This window comes from Trichosurus vulpecula, chromosome 1 (genome assembly GCF_011100635.1).
Source record: "Trichosurus vulpecula isolate mTriVul1 chromosome 1, mTriVul1.pri, whole genome shotgun sequence".
Classification (NCBI taxonomy): domain Eukaryota; kingdom Metazoa; phylum Chordata; class Mammalia; order Diprotodontia; family Phalangeridae; genus Trichosurus; species Trichosurus vulpecula.
This window is the reverse complement of record NC_050573.1, coordinates 243,728,511-243,754,628: the sequence shown is the minus strand read 5'-3', so window position 1 is coordinate 243,754,628 and position 26,118 is coordinate 243,728,511. Positions and strand designations below refer to the sequence as shown.

The 26,118-nt window shown below is 40.3% G+C and overlaps 1 protein-coding gene across 1 annotated transcript in view; it reads right to left on the bottom strand.

Annotated features, from left to right (window-relative positions):
• LAMA3 (laminin subunit alpha 3) overlaps positions 1-26,118 on the bottom strand; it is a 318,911-nt gene that overhangs the window by 280,431 nt on the left and 12,362 nt on the right. Inside the window, exon 2 of the mRNA XM_036743735.1 lies at positions 10,643-10,795. Within this exon, the coding sequence (XP_036599630.1) occupies positions 10,643-10,795 (153 nt within the window). The remainder of the gene's footprint in view (positions 1-10,642; positions 10,796-26,118) is intronic.

Sequence of the window (26,118 nt, the reverse complement as noted above, 5' to 3'; positions counted from 1 at the left end):
AAAGTTTGTAATCTGTTGGCATAACCATGAATGAATGAATGAATGCATTAATGAAAAACATTTATTAAGATCTTTCTCTGTGTTAAGCTCTGGGGATAAAGTAATACAAAAATAATACAGTTCATAAACTCAAGAAGCTTACATTTTAATAAAGGAAGATAATGCAAATGGGGGGTGGTGGCCAAGGAAGGGTGTTTTTGGTCAAGAAAGTCAGAGTACTGAGGGGTGGAGCAATGGTAGTATTGATCTGATTACCGGTTTTAGGCCAAAAGGTGAACGAAGGGATATGTATGTAGCAGGGGGCTGAGGTAGAAGAATGGTGGCGGAGGGAGACAATGTACATAGTACAGCATCACGGCAAGTGGCGAGAAGATGATGGACAGTCTGAAGCATGGTCTGATGGTTTAGACCAGCTAGATGTAGAGTGGTACATGAGTTCTCGTTGTGCCTCATGATCAGGGGCATGCCCTCCCACCAGGGGGTTCTGCTCTGGTGCAACATGATCTGAGTTCATTGTGGAGATGGACCTGACCCCAAAGCTGAAGGGGAAGGCTCTCTCTCTCTCTCTCTCTCTCTCTCTCTCTCTCTCTCTCTCTCTCTCCCTTCTCTCTTCTCTCTCCCTTCTCGCTCCTTCTCCTTTCCCTTCCCCTTCCCCTTCCCCTTCCCCTTCCCCTTCCCCTTCCCCTCCTCCTCTTCTTCTTCCTCGTCTTCCTCCTCCTCCTCTGCTTCGTCATCTTCTTCTTCTTCTTCTTCTTCTTCTTCTTCTTCTTCTTCTTCTTCTTCTTCTTCTTCTTCTTCTTCTTCTTCTTCTTCTTCTTCTTCTTCTTCTTCTTTCTTCTTCTTCTTCTCTTCTTCTTCTTCTTCTTCTTCTTCTTTTCTTCTTCTTCTTCTTCTTCTTCTTCTTCCTTCTTCTTCTTTCTCTTCTTCTTTCTTCTTCTTCTTCTTCTTTCTTCTTCTTCTTTTCTTCTTCTTCTTCTTCTTCTTCTCTTCTTCTTCTTCTTCTCTTCTTCTCTCCTCTCTCTTCCTTCTCTCCTCTCTCCCTCCTTCTCTTCTCTCTCCCTCCTTCTCTCTCTCTCTCTCTCTCTCTCTCTCTCTCCCTCTCTCTCTCCCTCCCTCCACTCCCTCTCCCTCTCTCTCTCCCTCTCTTTCTCCCTCTCCCTCTCTCTCATTAGGGCAAACTCTTGGTAAATCTAAACAATGCTGCCTCCCACAAATTGTTTTCCATATATAAGTATCACCTCATTTGACAAATATTTGTCCTGTTTTTCTTGAACAAGTCAGAGAATCAAACTGCAAGAAGATATTCCAAAAGTCATAAAGTCCATCTTTCTCCCTTCAGGCAAGATTTTGATAAGAGAGTACTTAAACAGAACTGCCTCTGTGTGTTCTGTTTTAAACATTTCAAGAGATTTCCAGAATCTCCCTCAGTAATTAATATTCACTGCCAGAATCTCCTTCCTTACAATAAAATGGTATAATAGAATAATAATAATGAATTAGGAACCAGAGAAAACATGGGTTCAAGTCCTTCTTCTGACATTTACTAGTTGTGTGACCATTGACAAACTGTTTCATTTCTTATCTGCAAAATGGGTATAAAAACACCTGTAACATTTACCTCACAGGGCTATTGTGAGAATCAAATGAGATACTACACACAAAACACCTGGTATAATTTCAAGTAGTATATAAATGTCAGTTATTATTATTATCATAATTATTATTCCTAACCTAATTCTCTCATGCTTAAATTTCATCACATTTGTTCTTGGTATAATTTCAAAAGAAATGTAGAGGCAAGGGAGAGGGGCTTCCTCTCATTCTTGTTTATAATCCTCACCTCATCCTTTCTCCATTTCTCTCTCTCTTTACATATGTGTGTATGTATAGGGACACATATATACACATGTGTGAATATGTATATGTGTTTATTATTAAAGCTAATATATTTCCTTAATGCTTCAGTTTCATCATAAATTAGGGAGAGGGGCTTCTATTACCCTTGTTTCCAAACCTTGCCTCTTCCCCCCCCCTCTCTCTTTCTCTCTCTCTCTCCATATATATATATGCATATATATATCTTTCTCCATATATATGCACATACAACCATGTGCATATATTTCTATACAAACATAAATGGCATTTGAATGTCATTATTAAGTCATATGGGCATCTAGACAGAGCAGTGGATAGAGCATTGGGCTTGGAATCAGGAAGATTCATCTTCATGAGTTCAAATCTAACCTCAGACACTAATTAGCTGTGTGACCCTGGGCAAGTCACTTGACCCTCTTTGCCTCAGTTTCCGCATCTCTAAAATGAGCTGGAGAAGGAAATGGCCAACCATTCCAGTATCTTTGACAAGAAAAACCCAAGTAGGGCAGGACAGGACTGAAATGAATCAATGTTTGAACATTAAGTCATATTCTGAGCATTATCCTTTATTCCCTTCAAGAGTTAAATTTTAACTGCTGGGAAAGTAGCCTTTAGGAATCAAAGACACAAACAACTTAGAATTTTTACATTAATAAAATATTTAAGTAGAGTCATTTGGGTACATAAAATTAAAACAGGACCAGAGAAAGGACTTGGGCATAATATATGAAACTGAAGAAAAGAGAGGAGATATCTTTTGAGACAAAACATAGTATTCAACAGAAAGGCTTTTACAGAACAGACCAAGGCTGTAGATAGAAGGGAAAGGGGAAGCCTGAAATTTGATCCAGTTTGTTTGGGTAGCCACAAGGAACATTATAGGAGATGAAAGATGTTAAGACGAGGGTGTGATTGGATCCCCAAAATGTTTGGAGGTGTTGGTTGGTTGAGCAATTGGTTGATTGGTTGGTTGGTTGACTAAGGAAAGCAGGTGGGGCATGAATGTTGAGGAAAAGTTGAGAGAAGGTGAAAAGATAAAGGGAAAAGTTTCCAAGGTGTCACAAATAAATTAGGTACCTAAAGGAATTAAAAGCAAGTAGGAGAAAAAGAGAAGAAGGAAAAGAAGGAAATAAAGCAAGTTTATATATGACCATAAATATAAGAACCATGTGAAAAGTGACATACTGAAGAAAGGGGTAAAAGTAGGGTTGTAGGTCTGAGAGGAAGATTCCAGCACCAGTTCATAACCCTCATAAAGAAAAAGGCTGCACAGTCTAATGGGAAAGTGCCCTGGAACAGAGTGAGTACTGTGGGCTAGCCCTCTCTGGAGACAGGGGAATGCCACAGTATCCCTTGAGATGTTATATTTAGCCCAAGGGTTTTCAGAGCCTCTGTGGTAAATTCATGGAATCTGGCCTTTCCAGTTACAAGCCTCCCACTAATATTATTAATGGGATGCCTGCCATAATTTGAAGCCAAATATGTCTAAAATTTGTCAAATTTCACTGGGGAAGAGGCAAAAAAATTATTTTTAAAGACTGCATAAGGGGTAAACTGCCATTTCTCTTTATTTTTAAAATTCACCATCCATCCCCAAGAAACATTATTGTTTGTGTTGCTACAAAGGATTAATGAGCAGGGCTGGCATGGTGCACAGGTAGATAGTGGCTTCAGAGGCATCCGAAAGGTCACAGGATCCTAGATTTAGGGCTGGAAGGTATCTTAGAAGCTACTAAGTCCAACAATCTCCTTTTACCAATGAGGAAATTCAGGCCAAGAAAGATCAAGCAATTTGCCCAAGGTCACACAAGTTTGAATAAAAGAGATAGATTTTGAATGAGGTGTTCTGTCTCCAAATCCAGTGTTCTGTCCAGTGTACCTCTCTCACCCCTAAATGTCTTCCCTGTTGATGTCTGAATATCTGTCATTAGGCAATCATTCCTTTGGGCTAAGCAATAAACTCTAATTAAAGGCCTAGAAGTGGCAATAACAGCTCGCACTGAAATCCTGCTTTAAGGCTTAAAAAGTGCTTTCTTCACAATAAACTTATGAATTAGGATCAGAGAGCTTACAATTGAAAAATATCTTAGAGAGATCAGCTAATCCAAGTCTTCTATTCTAATCAAATCCAACAAACATCCATTAAACATCTATTACATTCAAACCATTGCCCTTAGTTTTAGCAATACAAAGACAATCCCTGTATTCAAGAAGCTTACATTCTGCTAGATGGGGAAACTGAGGCCCAGAGAGATGAAGTGATTTATCTATGGACATACACACGATCTAAGCATGAGAGCCTGGATTTGAACCCACCTCTCCTAATACTAAGTCCTTTGTTCTTGCCCATACACTGGTTTAGTAACATGTTAAGTCCCTAATGAGTAGGTACTAGATCTGTGATTTCACTGCTCTAGGGACCTCCCAGGTGAGAAAACTCCTTATACCAGTGCAAGCCAGCACCTTTCCTGCAACCTATATTCTTCAAGATTGGCCTAGACCACTGAGAGATTAAATAGCTTGCCTAGGTTCACACAGCCAATATGTACCAGAGGCCCTAATTCCTTTGCACAAATGAGTCTATCAGTACATTCTCTCTCATTAAGAGTCAACATGGGGTAGTATGAGAGCCTTGGATACTGAGGAGAAGAAGGACTGAAAAGGGATAAAGTACACAGAAAAGAGTAGATAAGAAAACAAAATTCTCTTATCCATCATTCTGCCAAGAGTTGGCTCTGTTCATCAGTATGAGAGTCTCTTAATAATAATAATAATAATGATAGCTAACATTTAAATGCTCTTTTAAAGTTCACAAAGCCTATATACATATATATATATATATATTGCATATATTACCTTACACATATTACCTATCAGCCCATCGGCAGGCATGTATTAGTGCAAATGGGAATTAATTTCAGAGAGAAGACATTAGCAACAGGGGGAGGGAACCGGGAATTGCTTCTTGAAGAACTAATGGAGACAAGCAGGAAGAGCATTTCTGGTATGGGACAGCCATCAAAAAGAAACAAAGTTTAGAAGATGGAGGATTCTGTGTGAGGAATGTCAAGTAGGCCAATGATACATACAGGGGAGTAAAGTTTAAGAAGACTGGAAAGGTGGGAAGAGGCCAAGTTGTGAAGGACTTTAAAAGCTAAACAGATTTAATATTTGATCCTGGAAGTAAACAGGGAACCACTGGAGGTTCTAAAGTAAGGGGTGGGGTGTAGAGAGGGCATTTGGGCAGCTGAATGAAGGATGGACTGGAGTGGGGAGCGATTGAAGCTGGGAGTATGAAAAGAAGGGTGTTACAATAGTCCAAGCATGAGGGGATGGAGGCTTGCACCAGGGAGGCAGGTAGGTGAGTGGAGAAAAGGGGGCCTATAAAAGAGTTGTTATGAAGGTAGAAAGAACAAAGACTTGGCAAAAATTAAATATAAAGTGGAAGAATAACACTGAAGTTGGAAGCCTAAGTGATTGGGAAGATGCTGATGCCCTCAACAGTAACAAAGAAGTTGGGAAGAGGGAAGTAATTTGAGGCAAAGATAATGAGTTGTTTCAGACATGTTGAGTTTGAGATTTCTACAGAACATCCAGTTCAAGGTATCAAATTAGCATTGGTGATAAAGGACTGTAGCTCAGGAGAGATACTAGGGCTGGATATATACTTCTGGGAACCATCTGCATAGAAATGGTCATTAAATTCATGGGAGTTGGTGAGATCACGAAGTGAGATAGTTTAGAAGGAGAACACTGGGGCTCAGGACAGAGCCTTAGATGACATTCACAGTTAGTAGGAGTCACCTAGAGAAAGATCTATCCAAAAATCCAGAGAAGGGACCAGATTTGACACCTCCTGTCTCCTGTCTGGACTCTCCCAAGCCATATCTTCATCTGCTCTTGCTCCTGTGAGGTGGCCCTCACATAGGACTCAACATATCTACCTGCTCCAAGACCTCAAAGAATGGCTCTGAATAATCATTTGCCTCCCTCAACGACTTCTCCCTAAACACTGATATTCTGCCTGGATTCATTCTCCAATAGCTACCTTACTCCAACTTGGTCATACTCTCCCCATTTCAGTGACTCTGAGCACCAGGCTGCCATTGAACAACCCCTATTCCCCATCCACCTGTGCCTGTTCCCTTACTCCCATCCTTCTCAACCTTTCTTCTCAAATATTCCACTCCAGATCCACCCATCCTTCATCGTGCTCTCTGGAATGCCTACTCTGTAAGTAACAAATTTAATTTCATCTTAAACCTTTTCCTTTCCTACTCCCCTCATGCTCTAGGAATCTGAGTCCTCCTAATGATACTGCTGTCCTCACTACCTTTTACAATACTGGTTGTATTTTCACTCATATCCCCTGGTTTACTGGTCTTGGGGTGGGGTGGGGGGGTGGTGAGGCAAGAAGTGAAATACTCCTTGCTCCCCATCACCACTTCCATATTCTCCGTCCACCACAATTACTCAGTAAGTATCTGAGGCCAGATTTGAACTCAGGTCTTCCTGACTCCAGGGCAGGTTCTCTATCCACTGAGTCACCTAGCTGCCCCTAACCATTACTCTTTAAGATTAATTTAATTCAAATTTACCAACCAATCAAGATTCCAGCAGCTATGTTTTTTACCAGCCTCCAAGATATACTCCTTTTTTCCTCAATGAGTTCAGTGCTTGGCTCACACACAATCTTTTCACTCACTCTTGCCTTCATACTAGAAGACTTCAACATATACATTGATGCTCCTTCAAATAGACCAACTTCCCAATTCTTGAATCTACCCATTTCCCATGACCTATTCCTCCACTCTACATCAACTACATACAGAGATGGTGATATTCTTGTTCTTACCATCACCCAAAAATGTTCTACTCCCATGTTCATGAAATCTGAAATTCCCTTTTCCGATCATAATCTTTTAGCAGTCCATTGCTGTGACCTCCAATTCCTTCATCCCTCAATTCTTTCCCATCACTTTTATTCAGACTACACTCTCCTTCCTTCCCTATCTTGACCCCTTGGTTAGTCATGCTCCATATGTTTCTTTCTCTCCTTGCCCATCTCTCCACATTTTTCAGTTTCCTTTCTGTGTTGTCTCCCCCACCGCCACCCCATTAGAATATAAGCTCCTTGAAGACAGAGACTTTCTTTCTTTTTGCTTGTACCTGTATCCCTAGAACTTAGCACAATTCCTGGAACATAGTAAGCACTTAATAAATGTTTGTTGTTTTTATTTGACGACTCTCCTTATTATAACTATTTTGGGTGGGTGTTTTTTCCCCTTTCAATACATTGTTTTGATACCACAGATACTCCCCACCTAATATCCAGAGACTATCTCTCACTAATTACCTTCCCTACAAACAAAGAAAATCATCTAATAGGGTGATGTCAGGTATTCATATCATTTTCACACATTTGCTCCTTACTGGTCATATATGAATTGCTTTGTCATCCTAGCTCTAGTATAACAGAGTAGTGAACCTAAGAGAAATACAATGCTTTCAACTCCATATAACTACCCCTTGGCTTTATTCCTTCTCTGTGGGTCCTATGAAAAAGTGCTATCTGAATCCACCAAATCACACACCACAGATGCTTTTAAATGAAGATTCTTTGTTTTCCCCTTTTCTTGTCTTACCTCTTTCTCCACACACACCCCATTACAATTCCTCCCTCTTAACTACCCATGTTTCTTGGGCTTCTGCTTCTCTCCCTCTCCCTCCTTCTCCCTCTTCTGTCTATCCTCTCTCTCCCTCTCTTCTCTCTTTCCCCTTCTTTCTCATTCCTTTTCCCTCATATTTTTCTTTTTCTATTCTCCTCCTCTTTTCTCCCTCTGCCCTTCTTCTCTCCTCCCCTTTTCTTCCCTCTCTCTCTCTCTTCCTCTTTCTCCTTCTCCCTCTCTATCTCCTTCTCCTTTTCTTTCCTCTCTTCCCCCCATCTCCCACCTCTCCCTCCTTGACTCTCCCCTTCTCATTCTTCCTACCTCCCCTCCTCTCTCTTTCATTCTCAATGCCTTGGCCAATAGCAGTCACCTTTGTCCATCTGCCCCAGGTGGCCCCTTTCTCCAAATCCCTAACCCAGCAATGTTATTTTTTGGGGTTTTGTTTTTTAATGAAGGTTCTTAACTGAGGCAGTTGGTGGTACAGTGGATAGAGCGCTGGTCCTGGAGTCAGGTAGACTTGAATCCAAATCTGACCTTAGACATTTACTGTGTGACCCTGGGCAAGTCACTTAACCTCTGCCTCAGTTTCCTCAACTGTAAAATTGGGGATAATAATAACACCTACATTGCAGGGTTATTACAACAATAGACAGGTGAGATATCATTTATTTTTTAAAGCATTTAGCATAGTATGTGGCACATAGTAGGCACTATATAAATGATTATTCTCTTCCCTTTCCTCCCACCTCCATTTGTGTCAGGGACTTTGACCATCTGGTGAAGCCTATGGACACCTTCTCAAAATATTTTAAATGCATGTAATAAAATGCATAGCATTACAAAGGAAACCAACCCCATTGAAAAAAAAGACATAATTTTTAACTTCCAAATTCACAGACCCCCTGAAAGCTATCCACAGATCCCTGTATCAATGAACCCCAAGTTAACAACCTCTACTCTAAATAGACCCAATCCAGTATTTCTTAAAACATTCTTCTTTTCCCATTAAAATTTTTTAAAGGTAGATTTCTGAACTTAGTTTTACTAGGCACAAATTGGAGACAACCATCTCCCTTGAGATGTTCAAAGCCAATAAACAGGCAGTCTCCATAAATATATGTGTCATGCTTAATGTCCCAATAGTAAGCAAATTAGTGGACTATTCCTACATTGGCACATTGCTTTTTAATTTTCCTAATTAGAGGCTTCTAACACATCAAAGGAGTATTAGAACAAAACAAAATAATTGGCTTTCAGGGCAAAAGAATAAACACAAATCCATCTGATCTTATGCCAAGTTCAATAAAAGGCATTTTGAATAGGTTACTAAACCTTAGTGAATATAGTAGCCCTTGGTTAAATAAATAGAACACAAGTCCAATCTCCTAGCTTCGTTGCACCATTAGCTGATGAGATAGATAAACTGATTGTTGGTAGAAGGAGTAGAAAGAGACTCTCAGACCACCAAGGATCTACCCAAATTTTTCCCAAAGTACAAATTCAATTAGCTGATATTCAGTACAGCCAATGGACCATATTAAGTTAAACCAACAGGAAGTTTACAAGAAACCCTACAAGACTTTATGACAGGCAAAAGAGCTTTAAAAATCTTCAGTGTGTGGAGTAGCCCTCCCTTTCAGATTCACTTCATTCAATGTTTCTTTTGTGGGATACTCCATTAATTCATGGTACAATTTTCACTAGACTAGCCAACAAGGAGATTAGTTTCAGCTTGAACAAGGATCACGGAACTGAGAACCATGTCAAATCAGAATTGCAATCTGATCCACTGGAACTCCCAGATTTGGGGGATAAGGCAAATCATGAAACTAAGTTTCATGAGATGACTTGGGAGTGTTTTTGAATGTAGGACACAGGATTATTTCTCACTGGTGTCAATCAAGGCCAGGATCCATAAGGTCAGGGCTCTCAAGGAAAAGAATGTCTATTGTAGATCTCAATAACAAAAAAAAATACCTTTGCCAATTAAAGAGCAATGTTTACAACTAGTCAGATTTAGTAAAGAATGGTGAAATGAATAGTGATGATAACGATCAAGAATACTCTCTACCAAAAAGAGAGTCATTGAGTCATCTTAAGAAATACACAAAAGGGAAGGAAGTTCAAAGGGAAACACAAATGAACAGGGAAGCTTTGAAATAACATGCTGAATTTATTATTAACTTTTTCTTAAAAGCACACAGAACACAATAGCAATTTCCAGTTTCACATATAGTCTTCTTTTCTATTTTTCATATAAGAAAATGTTCTCTTTTGTGTGTATATGATACAGAATAAAAATTTTGTAAAAAAAAATACTTTCTACCTCCTGTTAGAGAGGTGATGGGTTTGTAGATTTGTGGTACAGAATTAGACTAGCTTTTCAAACATAGACAATCATTTGTTTTGCTTAATTATGTTTGTTTACGGGGCTTTGATGGGGGGGGGAGGAGTGGTTATTTCTAATGGAAAGAGAACTGCGTAGAAAGAAGGAAAGTAGTAATAATGATGCCCAAAAAAGTAGAAAAGAAAGAAAAGGGAATCATTGAAACATTTTTAATGTACAAAAAGAGGGTAGAAATTCATTAGGACACACAGAGGTATGTAGTTTTCAAAAACAGCAAACTGTAGGTGATGGAGAGTCGCAGTTCAGTTCATATGGAATACTCTGTAAGCATCAGCAAACAGCTGGGTGGTTCAGTGGCTAGAGTGCTAGACTTAATGTCCAGAAGACGTGAGTTTAAATCCTGCCTCAAAAACTTCATAGCTGTGTAACGGTGAGCAAGTTAATTACCTGTTTCCTCATCTGTAAAATGGACATATTAATAGCACCATCCTTTGGGTTGTTATGAAGATAATATGAGATAACATTTGTAAAGTACTCTGCTAATACTAAAGTGCTTGATAAATGCTATTACTGCATTCTTTATAGAAGTGTTCGTGTTTGTTGGTTTTTGTCAAGTTCAGAATAACCAAAAATTACAATTACTTTTTAAAAAATGCATCGTGAAAAGTATTAAAAAAAATGCAGAGTGTCAACTCCAGCCATAAAATCAATGATTCGGTTTTTGGTCATGCCAAGTGAATAAGCAACTTACCTGTCCCAGATCCAGGGTAACGTTGACTTTGTTGTACTGTAAGCCCAAAGACAGAGGAGGGCTTTGCCACCAGCGTTCAGTCCCATCAATTGCATTGGTTACTGGGTGGGCTTTATTGGGATCCCCAGAGTTACAGTAGTCACAAAACTGGCCCTGAAAAAGAATTAAAGCCAAAGTTTTATTTTTTACTTTACTTTTTTGGAGTAACAAAAACAATAAGGAAAAAAATGGAAAGCAGAGGGCTTTCCAGGACTTAGCATTGTGTGATATATCATAACATGCACTGAAAAAGAAGGATTATCAATGACTAGAGCCAGAAAAGAACTTTGATATCATCAAGTCTAATACTCATTTTTGTCGCTGTTCGCTCATTTTTCAGTCATGTCCAACTCTACGTGAACCTCTTTGGAGTTTTCTTGGAAGAGATACTAGAGGGGTTTTTGCCATTTCCTTCTCCAGCTCATTTTACAGATGAGGAAACTGAGGCAGACAGGGTTAAGCGATTTGCCCAGGGTCACACAGCTAATAAGTGACTGAGGCTGGATTTGAACTCAGGAAGATGAGTATTCCTGATTCCAAGTCCAGCCCAGTGTTCTAACCATTATGCCACCTAGTTACCTCAGTACTCATTTTACAGATGAAGAAATAGAGAAATAAAGTGACTTATCCAAGAACATGGTGAACAACTGTCAGAGCTAGAGCTCAGACTTAGGGCTCTTGAATGCAAGTCCAGTGCTTATGACACTACACTGATTGTTTACATTTCATCGAAGTTTATGAAATATCACTTTCAGTCAATCAATCAACAAGCATTTATTAAGGAACAGGCACTTTCCTAGCCACTGGGGACACAGAGCCCAAAGTGAAATAGTGCCTGCCTTCAGGAAGCTTCCATTCTAATGGGGGAGATAATATGCACAAGTATAAGTATATACACAAAATACATAAAATGAGGTGCAGGTTTCCTAGCTAGCAGCTGGGAGGCGGGGATCAGGAAAGGCTTCACCTTCACATAGAAGGTGGTGCTTGAGTTAAATGTTAAAGGAAACCAGGGGTTCTAAGAGGTGGGAGTAAGGAGGAAGAAGATTCGAGGCATGGAGGCAGCTGATACAAAGGCGTGATGGGAAATGAAGAACAGCAAGTAAGCCAGATTACAAAATACAAGGGGAAGAGCGGTGTTCTGTTAGAAAGCTAGAAGGGTAGGAAGGCTGGGAAGACGTTTAAATGTCAAACGGTGGAGTTTACACTTTTGATACCCGAGGGACTAGGGAGCCACTGCAGTTTACTGAGCAGGGTAGGGTGACATGATCAGATATACACTTCAGGAAAATCACTTTGGCAGCTATATGGAAGAGTGATTGGAGTAGGGAGAGGCTTCTGGGTGAGAGGTGATGTGGGTCTGAAATAGGGTGGTGGGATAGTGAGTAGAGAGAAGGGGTACATATATGAGAGATGATGTAGAGACAGAAACGATGTGATGCATCTGATTGGATTGTGGGGTGAGCGAGAGTGAGAAGCTTAAGATGACATTGAGGTGGTGAACCTGGGTGACTGGAAAGATAGTGGTCCTACATATAATCATATGGAAGTCAGAATCACTCAGTAAACATTTATTAAGTGCCAACTATGTTTCAGGAACAGGGCAGCTAGGTAGCACAGTAGATGGAGTGCCAGGCCTGGAGTCAGGAAGACTCATCTTCTTGACTTCAAATCTGGCCTCAAACACTTAGTAGCTGTGTGACCCTGGGCAAGTCACTTAACCCTCTTTGCCTCAGTTTCCTCATCTGTAAAATGAGCTGGAGAAGGAAATGCCAAACCACTCTAGTTTCTTTGCCAAGAAAACCCTATATGGGGTCATGAAGAATCAGACATGACTGAATGACTAATAGATTTCAGGTGTAAGGCATTCATATCTGAACTCCATGGGGCCATGCTTGTTTACCTGGTCATCTGTCTCCCTCTATCACTGTTGCTACTCTGCCCTCCAAACCAGCTCTCCAGAGACCACGCCCAGGAGGTGCTAATCACTCAGTTAGTAATTATCTGAGACTGGGCTTCCTCACCCAGGTTGTTTTCCAATCTATAGCTGCTCACATCCCTACCAGCCCACAGCCCCATTCCAGTGTTCCAAATCTTAATCTGAGAGCTCTAATAAAACTAATGCTAACATTGATTCTCCAGAATGGGACAACTGACTGCCCTGTTGTTCCAGGCATCATCACTGTCACTTTCTGAATCACAGAATTTCAGAGTTGGAAGCAATCTCATCAACCATCTAATAATCTTAGGCCAAAACACCCCGCCATCATTTCCCTATCTTGTTCTCTCTCCCTTTTACAGTGTAAGCTCCTTGGGGGCAGGATTGCCTTGTTTTGTGTTTCCATCCTCACTGCCTAGCCCAGGCATCAGGAACCTGCGGCCTCAAGGCCACATGTGGCCCTCTAGGTCCTCAAGTGTGGCCCTTTGACTGAATCTAAACTTCACAGAACAAATCCCCTTAATAAAAGGTCTTATTCTGTAAAACTAGAGGCCACAGGTTCCCCCTCCCTGGCCCCTTACTGGGCACATAGTAAGGCTTAATCAATGCTTTCTCATCCATTCACTCCTCTACCAAAATGTTGTTCTCTTGGGACATGATTACCGAACATGACATGATGAACACTTTTGTCCATAGTCTCTCCGGCAATTTGTTCGGGCGCAAAATTTCATGTTGAACAGCCCTATTGGTACTGGTGCTCACCTTGCTAGCAACTTCATAGACTCAAGTAACCTCAGAGCCCACCCAGACAAGCCAGTAAATAATAGTAATAGCATTTATACAGCACGTCCTATGTGCCACTCCCCGTGCTGAGTGTTTTACAAATTCTGTCTCATTTGAGCCTCACAACAACCGTGGAAGATAGGTGTCATTTTGACCCCCATTTTTAGTTGAGGAAACTGAGGCTGACTTACCCCAAATCAAGCAGGTGGTAAGTGTCTGAGGCTACATTTGAACTCAGGTCTTTCTGACTAAAGGCCCAGCGCTCTATCCGCTGCACCACTTAGCTGCCCCTGTGGTTGTTGAGTCATATCCAACTCTTCGTGACTGCATTTGGGGTTTTCTTGGCAGAGATGTTGGAGTGGTTTGCCATTTCCTTCTCCAGCTCATTTTACATATGAAGAAACTGAGGCAGACAGGGTTAAGTGACTTGCCCAGGGTCACGCTAGCTAGTAAATGTCTGAGGCTGGATTTGAACTCGTGAAGATGAGTCTTCCTAATTCTAATCCTAGTGCTCCATCCATCTATCTATTGGCCCCTCCCAGCTCCAGGTCTATGATCCTGTGATCCTTTTCAATGGAACTCTTCAAGACAGGTATGGATGACTGTCAGGGACATTCTAGAGGAATTTCTGTTTAAGTGGGGGCAGCCTGGTGGATAGAGCACTAGCTAGCTAGTGAGACTCTGGGCAAGTCACTATCTTGTCCAGCCCCCTCATTTTCTAGGTGAGCAACAGAGGTGTAGAAAGATTAAAGATCGCTGAGTTATTAAGTAAGGCAGGACTTACTGCCTCCCGCAGCCAATTCTACTTTTTCCAACAGCTTACAGGCTCTTTTGAGTTTCAAAGACTATAACTGCATAAAGGTCTAATGGCCCAAATAGCTCTTTCTCATTTCATAATATATTTTTGTGGTACTTGCTTCTCATTCTGTCTTCAGACATTTATCTATCTCAGACACAAAGATTAGGGATACACCTCCGTTAACTCTTTCTCAAATTCTCAAAGAGCTATCAGTGGCTTGGTATAAAACTCCGATGTGACTATTTTGTTATCATTCAGTCATGTGTGACTCTTCCTGAGCCCATGGACTTGTCCATGGAGTCTTCTTGGCAAAGATACAGAAGTGGTTTGCCATTTCTTTCCCCAGTGTGTCCCCATTTTACAGATGAGGAACTGAGGCAAATAGGAATTAAGTGACTTGCCTAGGGTCACACAGCTAGTAAGTATCTGAGCCCAGGTTTGAGTTCAGACCCTCCTGATGTTATAACAGAGTGCCGGATTTGTGAGGATTCAACTCAATGGCACCCGAACATTGACTGTTTTCTCTATTAGTTCTTTCCTGCTGAACACTGTACTATTTCTATTTAATGAAGGTAGAGATGTCCTTCACAGTTGAAAGGCATGTGGATTTACATCCAGCTGGAAACACTTCTATTCCAGAAATGTCAAAGCTGGCAACCTTTTGGACATTAATGTATTTCTCCATCTGTCTCAAACATTTACTATTGATACGAATAATGAATATTATACTATGCAAATATGCCCGTCCTTTTTGCCATATTTATTCCACATAAGAAAAACTATACAGGTTTATATTGGGCTTCTATGGCTAGCCAGGTAAACAGATCTCCTTGAATAATTTTAAAGAAGTTTAAAAGTAAAAGCACCATTTTAGAGCCTGAAGTTTAGAGTTTCCAACCCCTCTTCCCTTGTTTGACAGTTGCTTCATAATACATGTTCCTGAGTAAAATTATATATGCTAGTTTGGAACAGTAGTTATGAGTGCCTGGTGATTTTGTTAGTGTGGGAAACTCTCAGTGTGGGGACTCCAATTGTGTAATATGTAACGAAAGTAAAACAAGACTTTTTAAATAGTACTTTATTTTTTTCCAATTACATGCAAAGGCAATTTTTAACGTTCCTTTTTATATAAAATTTTGAGTTCCAAATTTTCTGTCTCCCTCCTTTCCATCCCCCCTCCCTAAGATGGTAAGCAATTGGATATAGGTTATACATGTATGCAATCATGTAAAACCTATTTCCATGTTAGTCATATTGTGAAAGAAGAAACAGTTTGCAAAAAAAAAAAATTTACAGTAAAAACTTTTAACATGTGTTAAATGAATTCAAAATTCCTGAAAAAGACATTTTTTCTAAGTCAATGTTATCTAACCTTTTATGGTCACACACACACACACACTCATACTGCACACACGTCCCAATTTGCCTTGGCACAACTAGAGAGCAAAAATAATAAAAAGGAGGCAGTTCCCATAATAACAGATAAAAATGAGTATAAGGGGGTGGGGGCTATGCCAATGAAGAAAGCAGACTCTGGATGAATAGGTCTTTGAAAAGATCATATGTGTGTGGCTATGACAAGAAAGGGGGAGAAATAAAGGAGATGCAAGGTGAGCGTACACACAAACCAAACCAGGCAACAAAGCGTAGCAACACGAATGGTGATTTCATCAGGATAGGGAGCTCAGATATTCCTAACTTGGAGCCCACTCAGACATTCTGCTTCAATAGTCAACATAGGTAGCTCAACCTTAGTAACATTAGCTCAAATTAGGAATTGCAGAGAGACTGCCCAAGCCTGAGGGGATCTTTGAGCTGGCTGGGGCGGGGGGGGGGGGGGGGGGGGAAGGGGAGGGAGAAAAAGGGGGAGGGAGAGAGAGAGAGAGACAGAGAGAGAGAGAGAGAGACAGAGAGAGAGGAGAGGAGAAGAGGAGAGAGAGAGACAGAGAGAGAGAGAGAGACGGAGAGAAGGTGGGGGAGAGAGAGAGAGAGAAGAAGAGGGAGAGAGAGAGAGAGAGAGAGAGAGAGATAGAGAGAGAGAGAGAGAGAGAGAGACGGAGAGAAGGTGGGGGAGAGAGAGGGAGAGAGAGAGAGGGAGAGAAGGTGGGGGAGAGACAGAGAGAGAGAGGGAGAGAAGAAGAGGGAGAGGGAATGTGAGTGTGAGAGAGAGAAGAGGGAGAGAGAGAATGGGAGGGGGAGGGACGAAGAGGAAGAGAGAAGGAATGGGAGAGGGAGAGGGAAAGAAAGAGGGAGAGATGTGAGTTGATAAAAAAGAGGAGGATGAAATGGAGGCTCTGCAGATAGGAAGGACCCAGACAAAAAGTCAGCAGACGGGACAAGGGGACCCTAAGTGGAAAATCAGCCTTCAAAGAGACCTTTGTAAAATCCTTAAGGGTATGTGACATAAGATGACATTTTAATTTTGAGTTCTGATCTACCCTATCTAGGACCTTTTCTCAGTGTTCCTGGCTCAGCCACTTGGTACCTGCGACCTTTGGTAAGTCCCTTGACCTTTCTTGTTCCTCAGTTTCCTCAGCTGTAAAATGAAGCGTTGGACTAACTAAAGGATCTCTAAGGTCCCTTCCAGCACTGAATCCATAATCCCATGAACCTATGATACTGCTCTGACTTTCAACCACTCTCTCAATCCTAGCTGCCAATACTCTTTCTCGTCCACCCCCCTGCCCCACACACACACACACACACACCCTGCATCACAACCATTTTTCTTCAAACTTGGGTTCATACATACCATTCTCCTGTATTGAACTTTGACCTAATAATAAGAAACTAGTCAACCCAGAGAGAATTTTACTCTGTGCCAGGAAGATAGGAAAAATCTTGAAGCAAAGGTTCTATAGGAATAATTTATCAAAACTGCCGTCAGGAATTCTGATTTTCCTTGAACTGATTTAAGTGTGTTTTGGCAACAGCAAAGTGGTGCTTTCTTTTGCCCAAGCAAAATGAATCCTTTGGAAGATTATATAATCAATGCCAAAAACTACTCTAAACTGAAGAGCCCCAAACAATTTCTCGTAAAATAAAAAGAAAAAAATGAATTCCAAGAAACACTGTTATATGGAAACTCTGGGCACTCACAGAGACTTTATTTTTTTTTTCTTTTTTAAAAATTTTGGGTGGATAGGATCAAAAGGAATATTTTTTTAATAAAAAAATTTTCCTCCTCCTACCTTTTACATTTGCTCACTTAGACACAATGTCTCAGAGGAAATATTTAAAACAAAAGTCCAAATTCACTCGAGTTCTGGCCCAGAAGGCTGCAAGCCAGCCCTGAAAGAAATCAAAAAGTAGAAATGGAAGTAAACCGCCTCCTCCCCCCAACAGAAATATTAGAAATTCAGGCTTCACTTCTCGTGACCTTCTCCTGAGATGTTCATGGGAATTTGTATTTCTGTGAAAACCCTGAGTGGCTGAGGATGACCTTTAGAGAAGCCTAATGAGTGTGCAGCCTATTGGGCTACCAAGAGTAGAGAATGTGCCCCGAAGGAATGTTTTATAAATTTCAAATGCCGCTAAATTTTTTAAAAGAAAATTCAGGCGGTGGGGTGGGGGGAGTGGGGGGGATGGGGGGGTGCAGTGAGTACAGCATCAGCTCTGGAGTCAGGAGGACCTGAGTTCAAATCTGGATTCAGACACTTGACACACTTACTAGCTGTGTGACCTTGGGCAAGTCACTTAACCCCAACTGCCCTGCCTTCCTCCCTCAAAAAAAAAAAAAGAAAGAAAGAAAGAAAAGAAAACTCAGGGATCCAGGTGAAATAAAAAGAACCCATGGATAGTTCAGGCTGGCAGATGACTTTATACAAAATGATCCACATGTGGGATGAAAGTCCAACTAATATGGCCTCCACTACCTGGAAGGATGCAATTTGTCCTCACCCCTCCCTCAATTACATGCTTCCTCTGGTGTCTGCAGGGCATGGGTATGCAAAAGGAGGGAAGGATTCTGTTGTAGCCAGCATTAATTCGCCCCATCCCACCAGCAGCAGTGAAAGACAGCAGGAGTGGAGTAATAGCGGAAATAACAGGTGTCAACCAATGCAGAGTGGGAGCTAGATGGCACGGTGGATAGAGCATTGGGCTTGGAGCAAGGAAGACTCATCTTTGTGAGGTCAAATTCAGCCACAGACTCTTACCTAGGAGTGACTCTAGGCAAGTCACTTAACCCTCTTTGCCTCAGTTTCCTCATCTGTCAAATGAACTGGAGGAGGAAATAGCAAACCACTCTAGTATCTCTGGCAAGAAAACCTCAAAACACGACTGAAAAATAATCCAAAAGAACAATAAACTATAGGAAAAGGAGAGGTGCCCTGGGCATTTTCCGTACCCCTAGGACTTTCTGAATTATTAGCCTGTTTATGTACAAATGCAATGGGGGGCTAAAAGGGAAAAAATGATAGAACTTGTATAAATGAAGGACTGAATTGCCCTAAAGAATAATCCAGAATTTGCCTTGTGGCATATGGAGTCACCTACCCTTTCATAGGGTGCTGGAACCCATGATCATTTTAATGGCATTCACTTGAGCCAAAAAACACTCATTTGCAGTACTTTCTGGCTAAAGCCCCACTGTGCATTTTTTCTAAGAAACTAAAGGCTTACCACACATACAGGGCACTGCAGTATAGCACTGAAATAAACACCTTCTCCTTTCACCTTATTGTTTAAGTCTATGTGCTTCTATTCTGTTCTGCGCATAGCCACATCAAATAACCCCTTCTTAAGTTTGGCCCTGGTTTGAAGCAGAGAAGGCATGGAATAGTGATTATGTGATATACCAAACACCTGCTCAAGGCCAGATGTGTGGAACGAGAGCTGGGCTCAACAGAGTAAGTACACGGTCTGGACCAAGTTCCATTGTCCTTATGACACCCAGTGAACTCCTGAGCGCATTCACGTTTAACAAAGGTCGTCCCTCAAATAATCCCATTACATATCACTATGGGCCTCCCTAACTCCACATAACAAAATAAGGATTAGCAAAGTTTCTGGAGTTTGTCTTGGACATGCAGGGCTAAAATGAGCACTCCTAATTATCTGGAGCTCTAACAGGGCGATGAAGATTCCAGGGTTATTGCAATCTTGACACTATACCTTTTCTTTGGAAAGGCTTTGTGTTTTGAAGAGGCACATTTTTTGCATTTGGTATTATTGTATTTTGCTCAAAGACAGAGTAGACACATTGGTTGAATACGGTATAATTTCATCAACTATCTTCACTATCTCTTCTTAGGCAAACAATTTACCCCCTTCGAGGCTCAGCATCATCATCTGTAAAATAGGGATAAGAATAGTAATATGTCCCTTGTATGCACACTCAGGTATTCTCAATTAACCAATGAACTTAATGGGAAAGAAGAATTTCTCCATTACAAGTAATGCTTGCTAGCTTTTAATTTTGGATAAATATTATGGATCATAGTAAGAGAGGACTTTTTTTATATTTATGTTTTTTAAACTCTTTTTTAACATCAGTAAGTGCGGTATTTTGTCAGAGGATTTTTCTGGATCTATTGATAAAGCTATGTAGATTTTTTTGTTTTATTATTTATATGATTTAAAATGATCATTTTCCTAATGTTGAACTAACTTGCAGTCATGGTAAAAAAAATAATAAATTTATTTACAAGGAATAATTTTTTAGACATAGTGATATAAAAGTAGCATGGCATAGTGCAGAGTCAGAATGGACTTGTCAGAACAGAGTCAAAACAACTTAATTCTAGTCCTACTTCTGACATATACTGACTGTGTGACTCCAGGAAAATCACTTAAACTCTCCGTGTCCCAGGCAACTCTCAGGGAATATAAGTTAGTGAGTAGTTGCTCATCTATATTGGTAAAAGTTTCTTCACCGGGAGTTTCTAACATAAATGAAATTACAAGTCTGTGTCTTCTTTCCTCTTCAAATGCTATTGTTTCTTTGGTAAACATGTTATTTGAATGTTTTGCATAAACATTCATAAATAAATCTTGCTCAATAGCTGTCTTTCTCTGCTTTGTCCCTCCTTGTTTTGATCCTTATGGGTCATATTTGTTTCATAGAAGGAATTTGGTAGAGTGTTTTCTTTCTCTATCAACAGAATAGTTAATATAATATTCAGATTAATTTCCATCTTACTATTGCACAGAATTTATTTGTAAATCCATCTGATCTAGGATGTTGGGGTTTTTTTTTCCTTTTTGGTAGTTTATCTATGGCTTGTTTAATTTCTTCTTATGAGACTGGATTTTTTGTCCTCTCTATTTCGTGATTTGTTAATTTGAATATTTTAAAAATATTCCAGTTGGAAAGAGAACATGACATACTAGACAAAAAGCAGGTCTTAGAGTCAGGAGGAGTTGGGCTCAGTCCTGACTAACACAAACTGGCTGTGTTACCCTATACAAGTCACTTAACCTCTCAGTGCCCCAAGCAACTCTCTAAGACAAGAAGTGACAGAGTAGTTGCTGATCTGTATTGATAGAGGAGTTTCCTTATTAGGAGTACCCTACACCAATGAAATAGCAAGTTTAGACCAAAAGGAAAAAAAAAGTATTCATATATATGACTAAAAACTCTGCGATATGAGAGATATGTGTATACAAACACACAAATACACATATTTGCATATATATATACAAATAACATGTATGTACACATATATATACCTATGTATGGTAAATACTCATCCATTTTCTTTAAATTCTCAGTTTTCACTGATGTGTAACAGTATATAGAGTTTCTGACAATTCTCTTTATTTCTTCTCTATTCATGAATTCATGAGTTTGCCTTGTTGAGCTCTCACTTGGCAATTTCTTCTCTTTTTTAAGTCAAATTTTGATCAAATAAACTAATAGTTTTTTTGATTTTGTTAGCCTTTTAAAAAACATTTGTTAAACCAGTATTTTCAATTTTATTTCTGTTCTAAATTTCAAATTTTCTTCTTTCATGCTCACTTTAGGAGGGCGGAGGGGACTGTCAGGAAATCCTGAGAGCAGGAGTCTGCTTGCTGCACACCAGGTGAAGGGTGTGGTGCTTGATGAGGTGTAATAGAGGGGTCCGACCGATGATTCAGAGTATGCACAGGTATTCTGAGACTATTTCCTGCCCTCTGATGGAAAGTCTTTTAATTGACTGGTGACGGGGTGAGTATGCATACAAAGGATATGGAGATACCAAATTTCAGTCTCTTCCCTGGTCAAGACCCCTCTTCAGATGCTCACAGAATGAGGATTCATGCCTCACTTGCCACCAGGGAAGAGGCTCATTCCTGGCTTTTATGTGCATACTCAGTACTAGCTGACTGGCCAGTTAAAAAGGCTTTCCATCATCACACAATGAGCAAACAACTAACAGTCACAAAATCCCAGCACATGTTCTGACATGGTAATAGGGCTTCTCCATTACATGTTATCTGCGTGTCCAAAAGCAGGCTGACCAAACCCTGAAAGTGGGTTTGGCTGGAGTCAGGAACATTCCCTGGACCAGTGATATCATGGGGTGATGGCTTAACTTGCTCCCAAATTGGATTTAAGTGAGGCAGAGTTGCACAAGGTCGTCAGCCTCACTCTTCCAGCGTCCTTGATATCCAGTGGCAAGACAAAAGTTAAGACAACTGACAATGGCCCGGGATGCAATGGATGACCTTGGAATCATCAATATCTGACCAAACTCTAAGCGCTCCATAGCACCTGTATCAGCCACCTTCATCGCCATTGGAACAAATTGTTCTCATCCATGGATTCTATGGGGGGGGGGGGATGTCTCCACATGGTTGTTATAGACATCCCCTAACTCACTAACCAGTTTGAAGCCTGTTTGTTACCCTCAACCTGGTTTATCTCATTTACAGAGGCAGTTTTACTGGGGTGTAACCACTGCACATGCTACAGCTTCTTAGAGCCACAGGTGAGAACTGGGTGACAGGTGGGCACTAAAGGTGGATAGGCAGCCCTGAAAAGGGCTCACGAGCCCTTACACTAGACATGCTAGTCCTCCCTGAGCACTGCATACACCCAGAAGGTCAAGCAAAAAAAAAGGAATGGAACTTAGAGGAATGCAAATTTCATCCAAATATAAGGAAAAGCTTTCTCACAATCAGAATTGCACCAAGGTGAAATGTCCTGCCTCAGGAGTTAATGATTTCACAATCATAATCTTTACACAATCACAATCTTCAAGTAGAGTTGGGATGACTATTTGTCCAGAGTGTTGTAAAGGTAGTTCCAGGACTCTGAGGTCACTTTCAAGGCTAAGATTTCATGTTTCATCAAGTGCCAGAAGCTGTCAGCTAGCTATAAATTAGGCTGCATGCAGTGCCTACTTTATGTGAAAAGCAAAAATGTATGTCAGTAACTGAAGTGCTTGAAAATAAATCATGACTTTTATCATTTCCTGAAGTTTTATGATAAAATTTTATATCTACAGCTAGGTTTTTACTTGGGACAAATTCTATAAAATTCATCTAAAAGCAAAATGAAGAAAGTGGAGGAAGAAATGACCAATCAAGTTATTATCTTAATGGAGTCTCTTATCAGTATTTTACTAAATGTTTTAGTAAATGAAAACACATGCAACTCGGTATAAAAGCATTTTAAAAAGCATTGTTTACATCAATTGGATTATCTGACACAAGGAAGTAGGAAATCAACTTGGAGACAACACAGAACTACATTTTCATGTGATTCCATTATAGTACAACAGACAAAAGGAATATTAGGCCTGCAGTTTATCCATTCTTGTGTAATCATTGAAATATTCTGCATGGAATCTTTCCCAACAAAGCCATCCGGATTGTGGGGTCTTGAAGTTTGTTTAATCCATGCAGAGATTTCCTAGGATAGAGTGAATGCAGGCAATTGCATAGGGCCCTTGCCTAACCCTGGCAGAGTCTAAGACAGCAAAAACAAAGGTAGTTCAACTAGCTGGAGTCCATAATACCACTGACCACTCCCATTCACTCTCCCAATCATTTTCTTTTTTTTTTTTTTGAGATTTCGTTGTTATCGTTCAGTCATGTCCAACTATTTGTTACCCCTTTTAGGGGTTTTCTCAGCCAAGATACTGGAGTGGTTTGCCATTTCCTTCTCCAGCTCATTTTACAGATGAGAAAACTGAGGAAAAGAGGTTTAAATGACTTGCCCAGGGTCACACAGCTAGTAAGAGGTTGGATTTGAACTCAGATCTTCCTGATTCCAGGCATGGTACTCTATACACTGTGCCACCTAGCTGCCCATGATATTAGGTATTACTAGTTTGTCCAGGCTAGAAATACAGCTGCCACTCATGGGTTTGGTCTCATTACTGGTCAGGAAATTCTGACCTGCTATGTTCCCATTATGGACCAGTTCACCCTTCCCTAGGCAGCCTAATTCCCTGCCTCCACCCACTCCACCTCCCAGGCTTAGTGCACACATCCAATGGGCTTTATCCCTAAGGCATCTCAAAACTCCAGAGCTCAAGCAATGGTAGCCTCCCTAGGAGCAGAAATTACTATATAGGTACGAGCCACCACACCCAGACCAATACCCTAATCATTAAGGCAAAAGATCAGGATGCCCTTCCTTCTAAGTCACAAATATACACAGAGTAAAGTGACTTTTTCCACTTTGAAGATAGTCTCTGATAGTCCTGATTTAGGAATGACAGCATTTCAAAAGCAAAAGGGACTCCACAAATCATCAGATTAAAACCACATCTAAATGGAAAACTCTTGTAAAATCTCAGACAAGTCGTGATTCACTCCCAGTTAAAAGACCTCCAGTGAAAGGAAATTCACTCTTTCAAGACAGTCCATTTTACTTCTATATAATTAAAATACTGGGAAGTTTTTCCACACATTGAGCCTAGTTTGGTCACAGGAGTCAAATGAAACAAGTCTAATTCTCTTCTCCATAGTATCTCTTTATTTGAAGACAATTTCAAGATAACTATAATGTTCTCTCTAGTCTTCTCTTGTTAAAGCTAAGTATATTCTACTTTCTTCAACTGATCCTTTTATGTAATGGACTCAACTTGCCCTCACAATCACGATGACAATCCTTTAGATGGTCTTCAACTTTTCACTTAAAATGTGGTCAACAGAACTGAATAAATATTTCATATCACCTTCTGCATGCTGAACACTCTATTAACACAATCCAAGATCACATTCATTTGGCTGAGCTTTGCCATGATCAGACCAAATCTTCGGCACCATGTACAGTTCTGAATGCCGTATTTCAGGAAAGACACTGATAAGTTGAAGCATATTTAAGACCAGGTAACCAGAATAGTGGGGGCTGGCAGGTGGAGGAATTAAGAATTATTACATACAGTGATTAACTAGGAAAAATAAAAGATTTTTTTAGTGTGGAGGAGAAAAGATACAGGAAGAGTTATGACAGCTTTATTCAAATATCTTAAGAGTTATCCTGCAGAAGAGTGAATAGACTTTTATTACCTGGCTCCAGAATCAGGACCATGGGAACGGCATAGAATATAAACTATTCCAAAATCAAATTTTTCTGCTATTCTGTTTCTGAATGGACTGCCTTAGGAAGTAGTGAGTTTCCCATTACTGGAGGGCTTCAATGAAGACTAGATTTATAGAAAAGATTTCCCTTCAGAAGCCACTTGGACTAGAACTCCTTTATAATTCTGAGATTCAGAGCCTACCATGTCCCACTGTTGGCTAAATCAAGCAAGAAAGCATTTATTAATGGAGGCTGGAGATTTCATTGGTCTCACCCTGTTACCACTCCTTCACTTTTAGCCTAGGAGCAATCTAATGACCCTCAGGTCCATGACTCCTTTTTTCCTTCTGTTTTATAGTATTTATGTAAGACAAAAAGTTATTTGTACAATCAAAAAAACTCAGAGTACTCAGTTAAATCCCTAACATCCAGACAAAGGTTTGGCTCTCCATCCCATTTTAAAGTTTTTTGTAGGGGCCATGAGGTGGTGCAGTAGATATAGCACCCAGCTTGGAGTTAGGATAGATCTGAGTTCAAATCTGGACTCAGACACTTGACACTTACTAGCTGTGTGACCCTGGGCAAGTCACTTAACTCCAATCGCCTCACCCAAAAAAAAAATTTAAATAAATAAAAAATTTTAAGATTAAAGTTTTTTTGGTTTTTTTAAATCTCCAGCTAACCTTGATCTCTTCATGTTTCAGGTGAAATCAGGATACAGGAAACATTTAGGTAAAAAGTTAGAGTATATTAAAGCGTCTGTTACTGAATATGATTGAGGTGGGGATGTTAGCAGAAGGGTAGACCTTTTGAGATAATTTTCTCCATTCTTCCTCTCTCTTCTCCTGAACCTCAATGTATTCTTTCCCTCCCCTTCTATTCTTCTTTGAAGATCATTAAAACACAGCCAAACCACACCCAGGACTTCAAATTAGTCTCCCTCTATGACCCTCTAGGGCATGGAGTCAGGAAGACTCAAGTTCAAATGTAACCTCTGACACTTACTAGCTGTGTGACCCTGAGTAAATCAGTTCCTCCTGTTTGCCTCCGTTTCCTCATCTGGAAAATGAGCTGGAGAAGGAAATGGCAAACCAGTCCAGTATCTCTGCCCAGAAAACCCTGTCGAACATGACTGAGATGACTGAACAGCAACAAAAGTTGTCCAGCTGTCCCTCTGGCATTCTCTACTCGTGAAGCTGGTCCTTTTGATACAAGTGTAATACAAGACTTTACATTTATCCCTATTAAAATTGGCCCCCTCATTACAGCCTGTATAACAGCATTGGAGAGAAGGAAGTGAAGGAAAGAGCATTGTATAATTTACCCAATGATGGCCCTTCCTAAGTAACCCAAATCAACTCAATATCCCTTCGTATATGGTATGACAATGAAAATAATGAGAATGCCTCCAATTAGCAATGCAAATAAATGGATCTTACCGTTTTATAGTCATACCT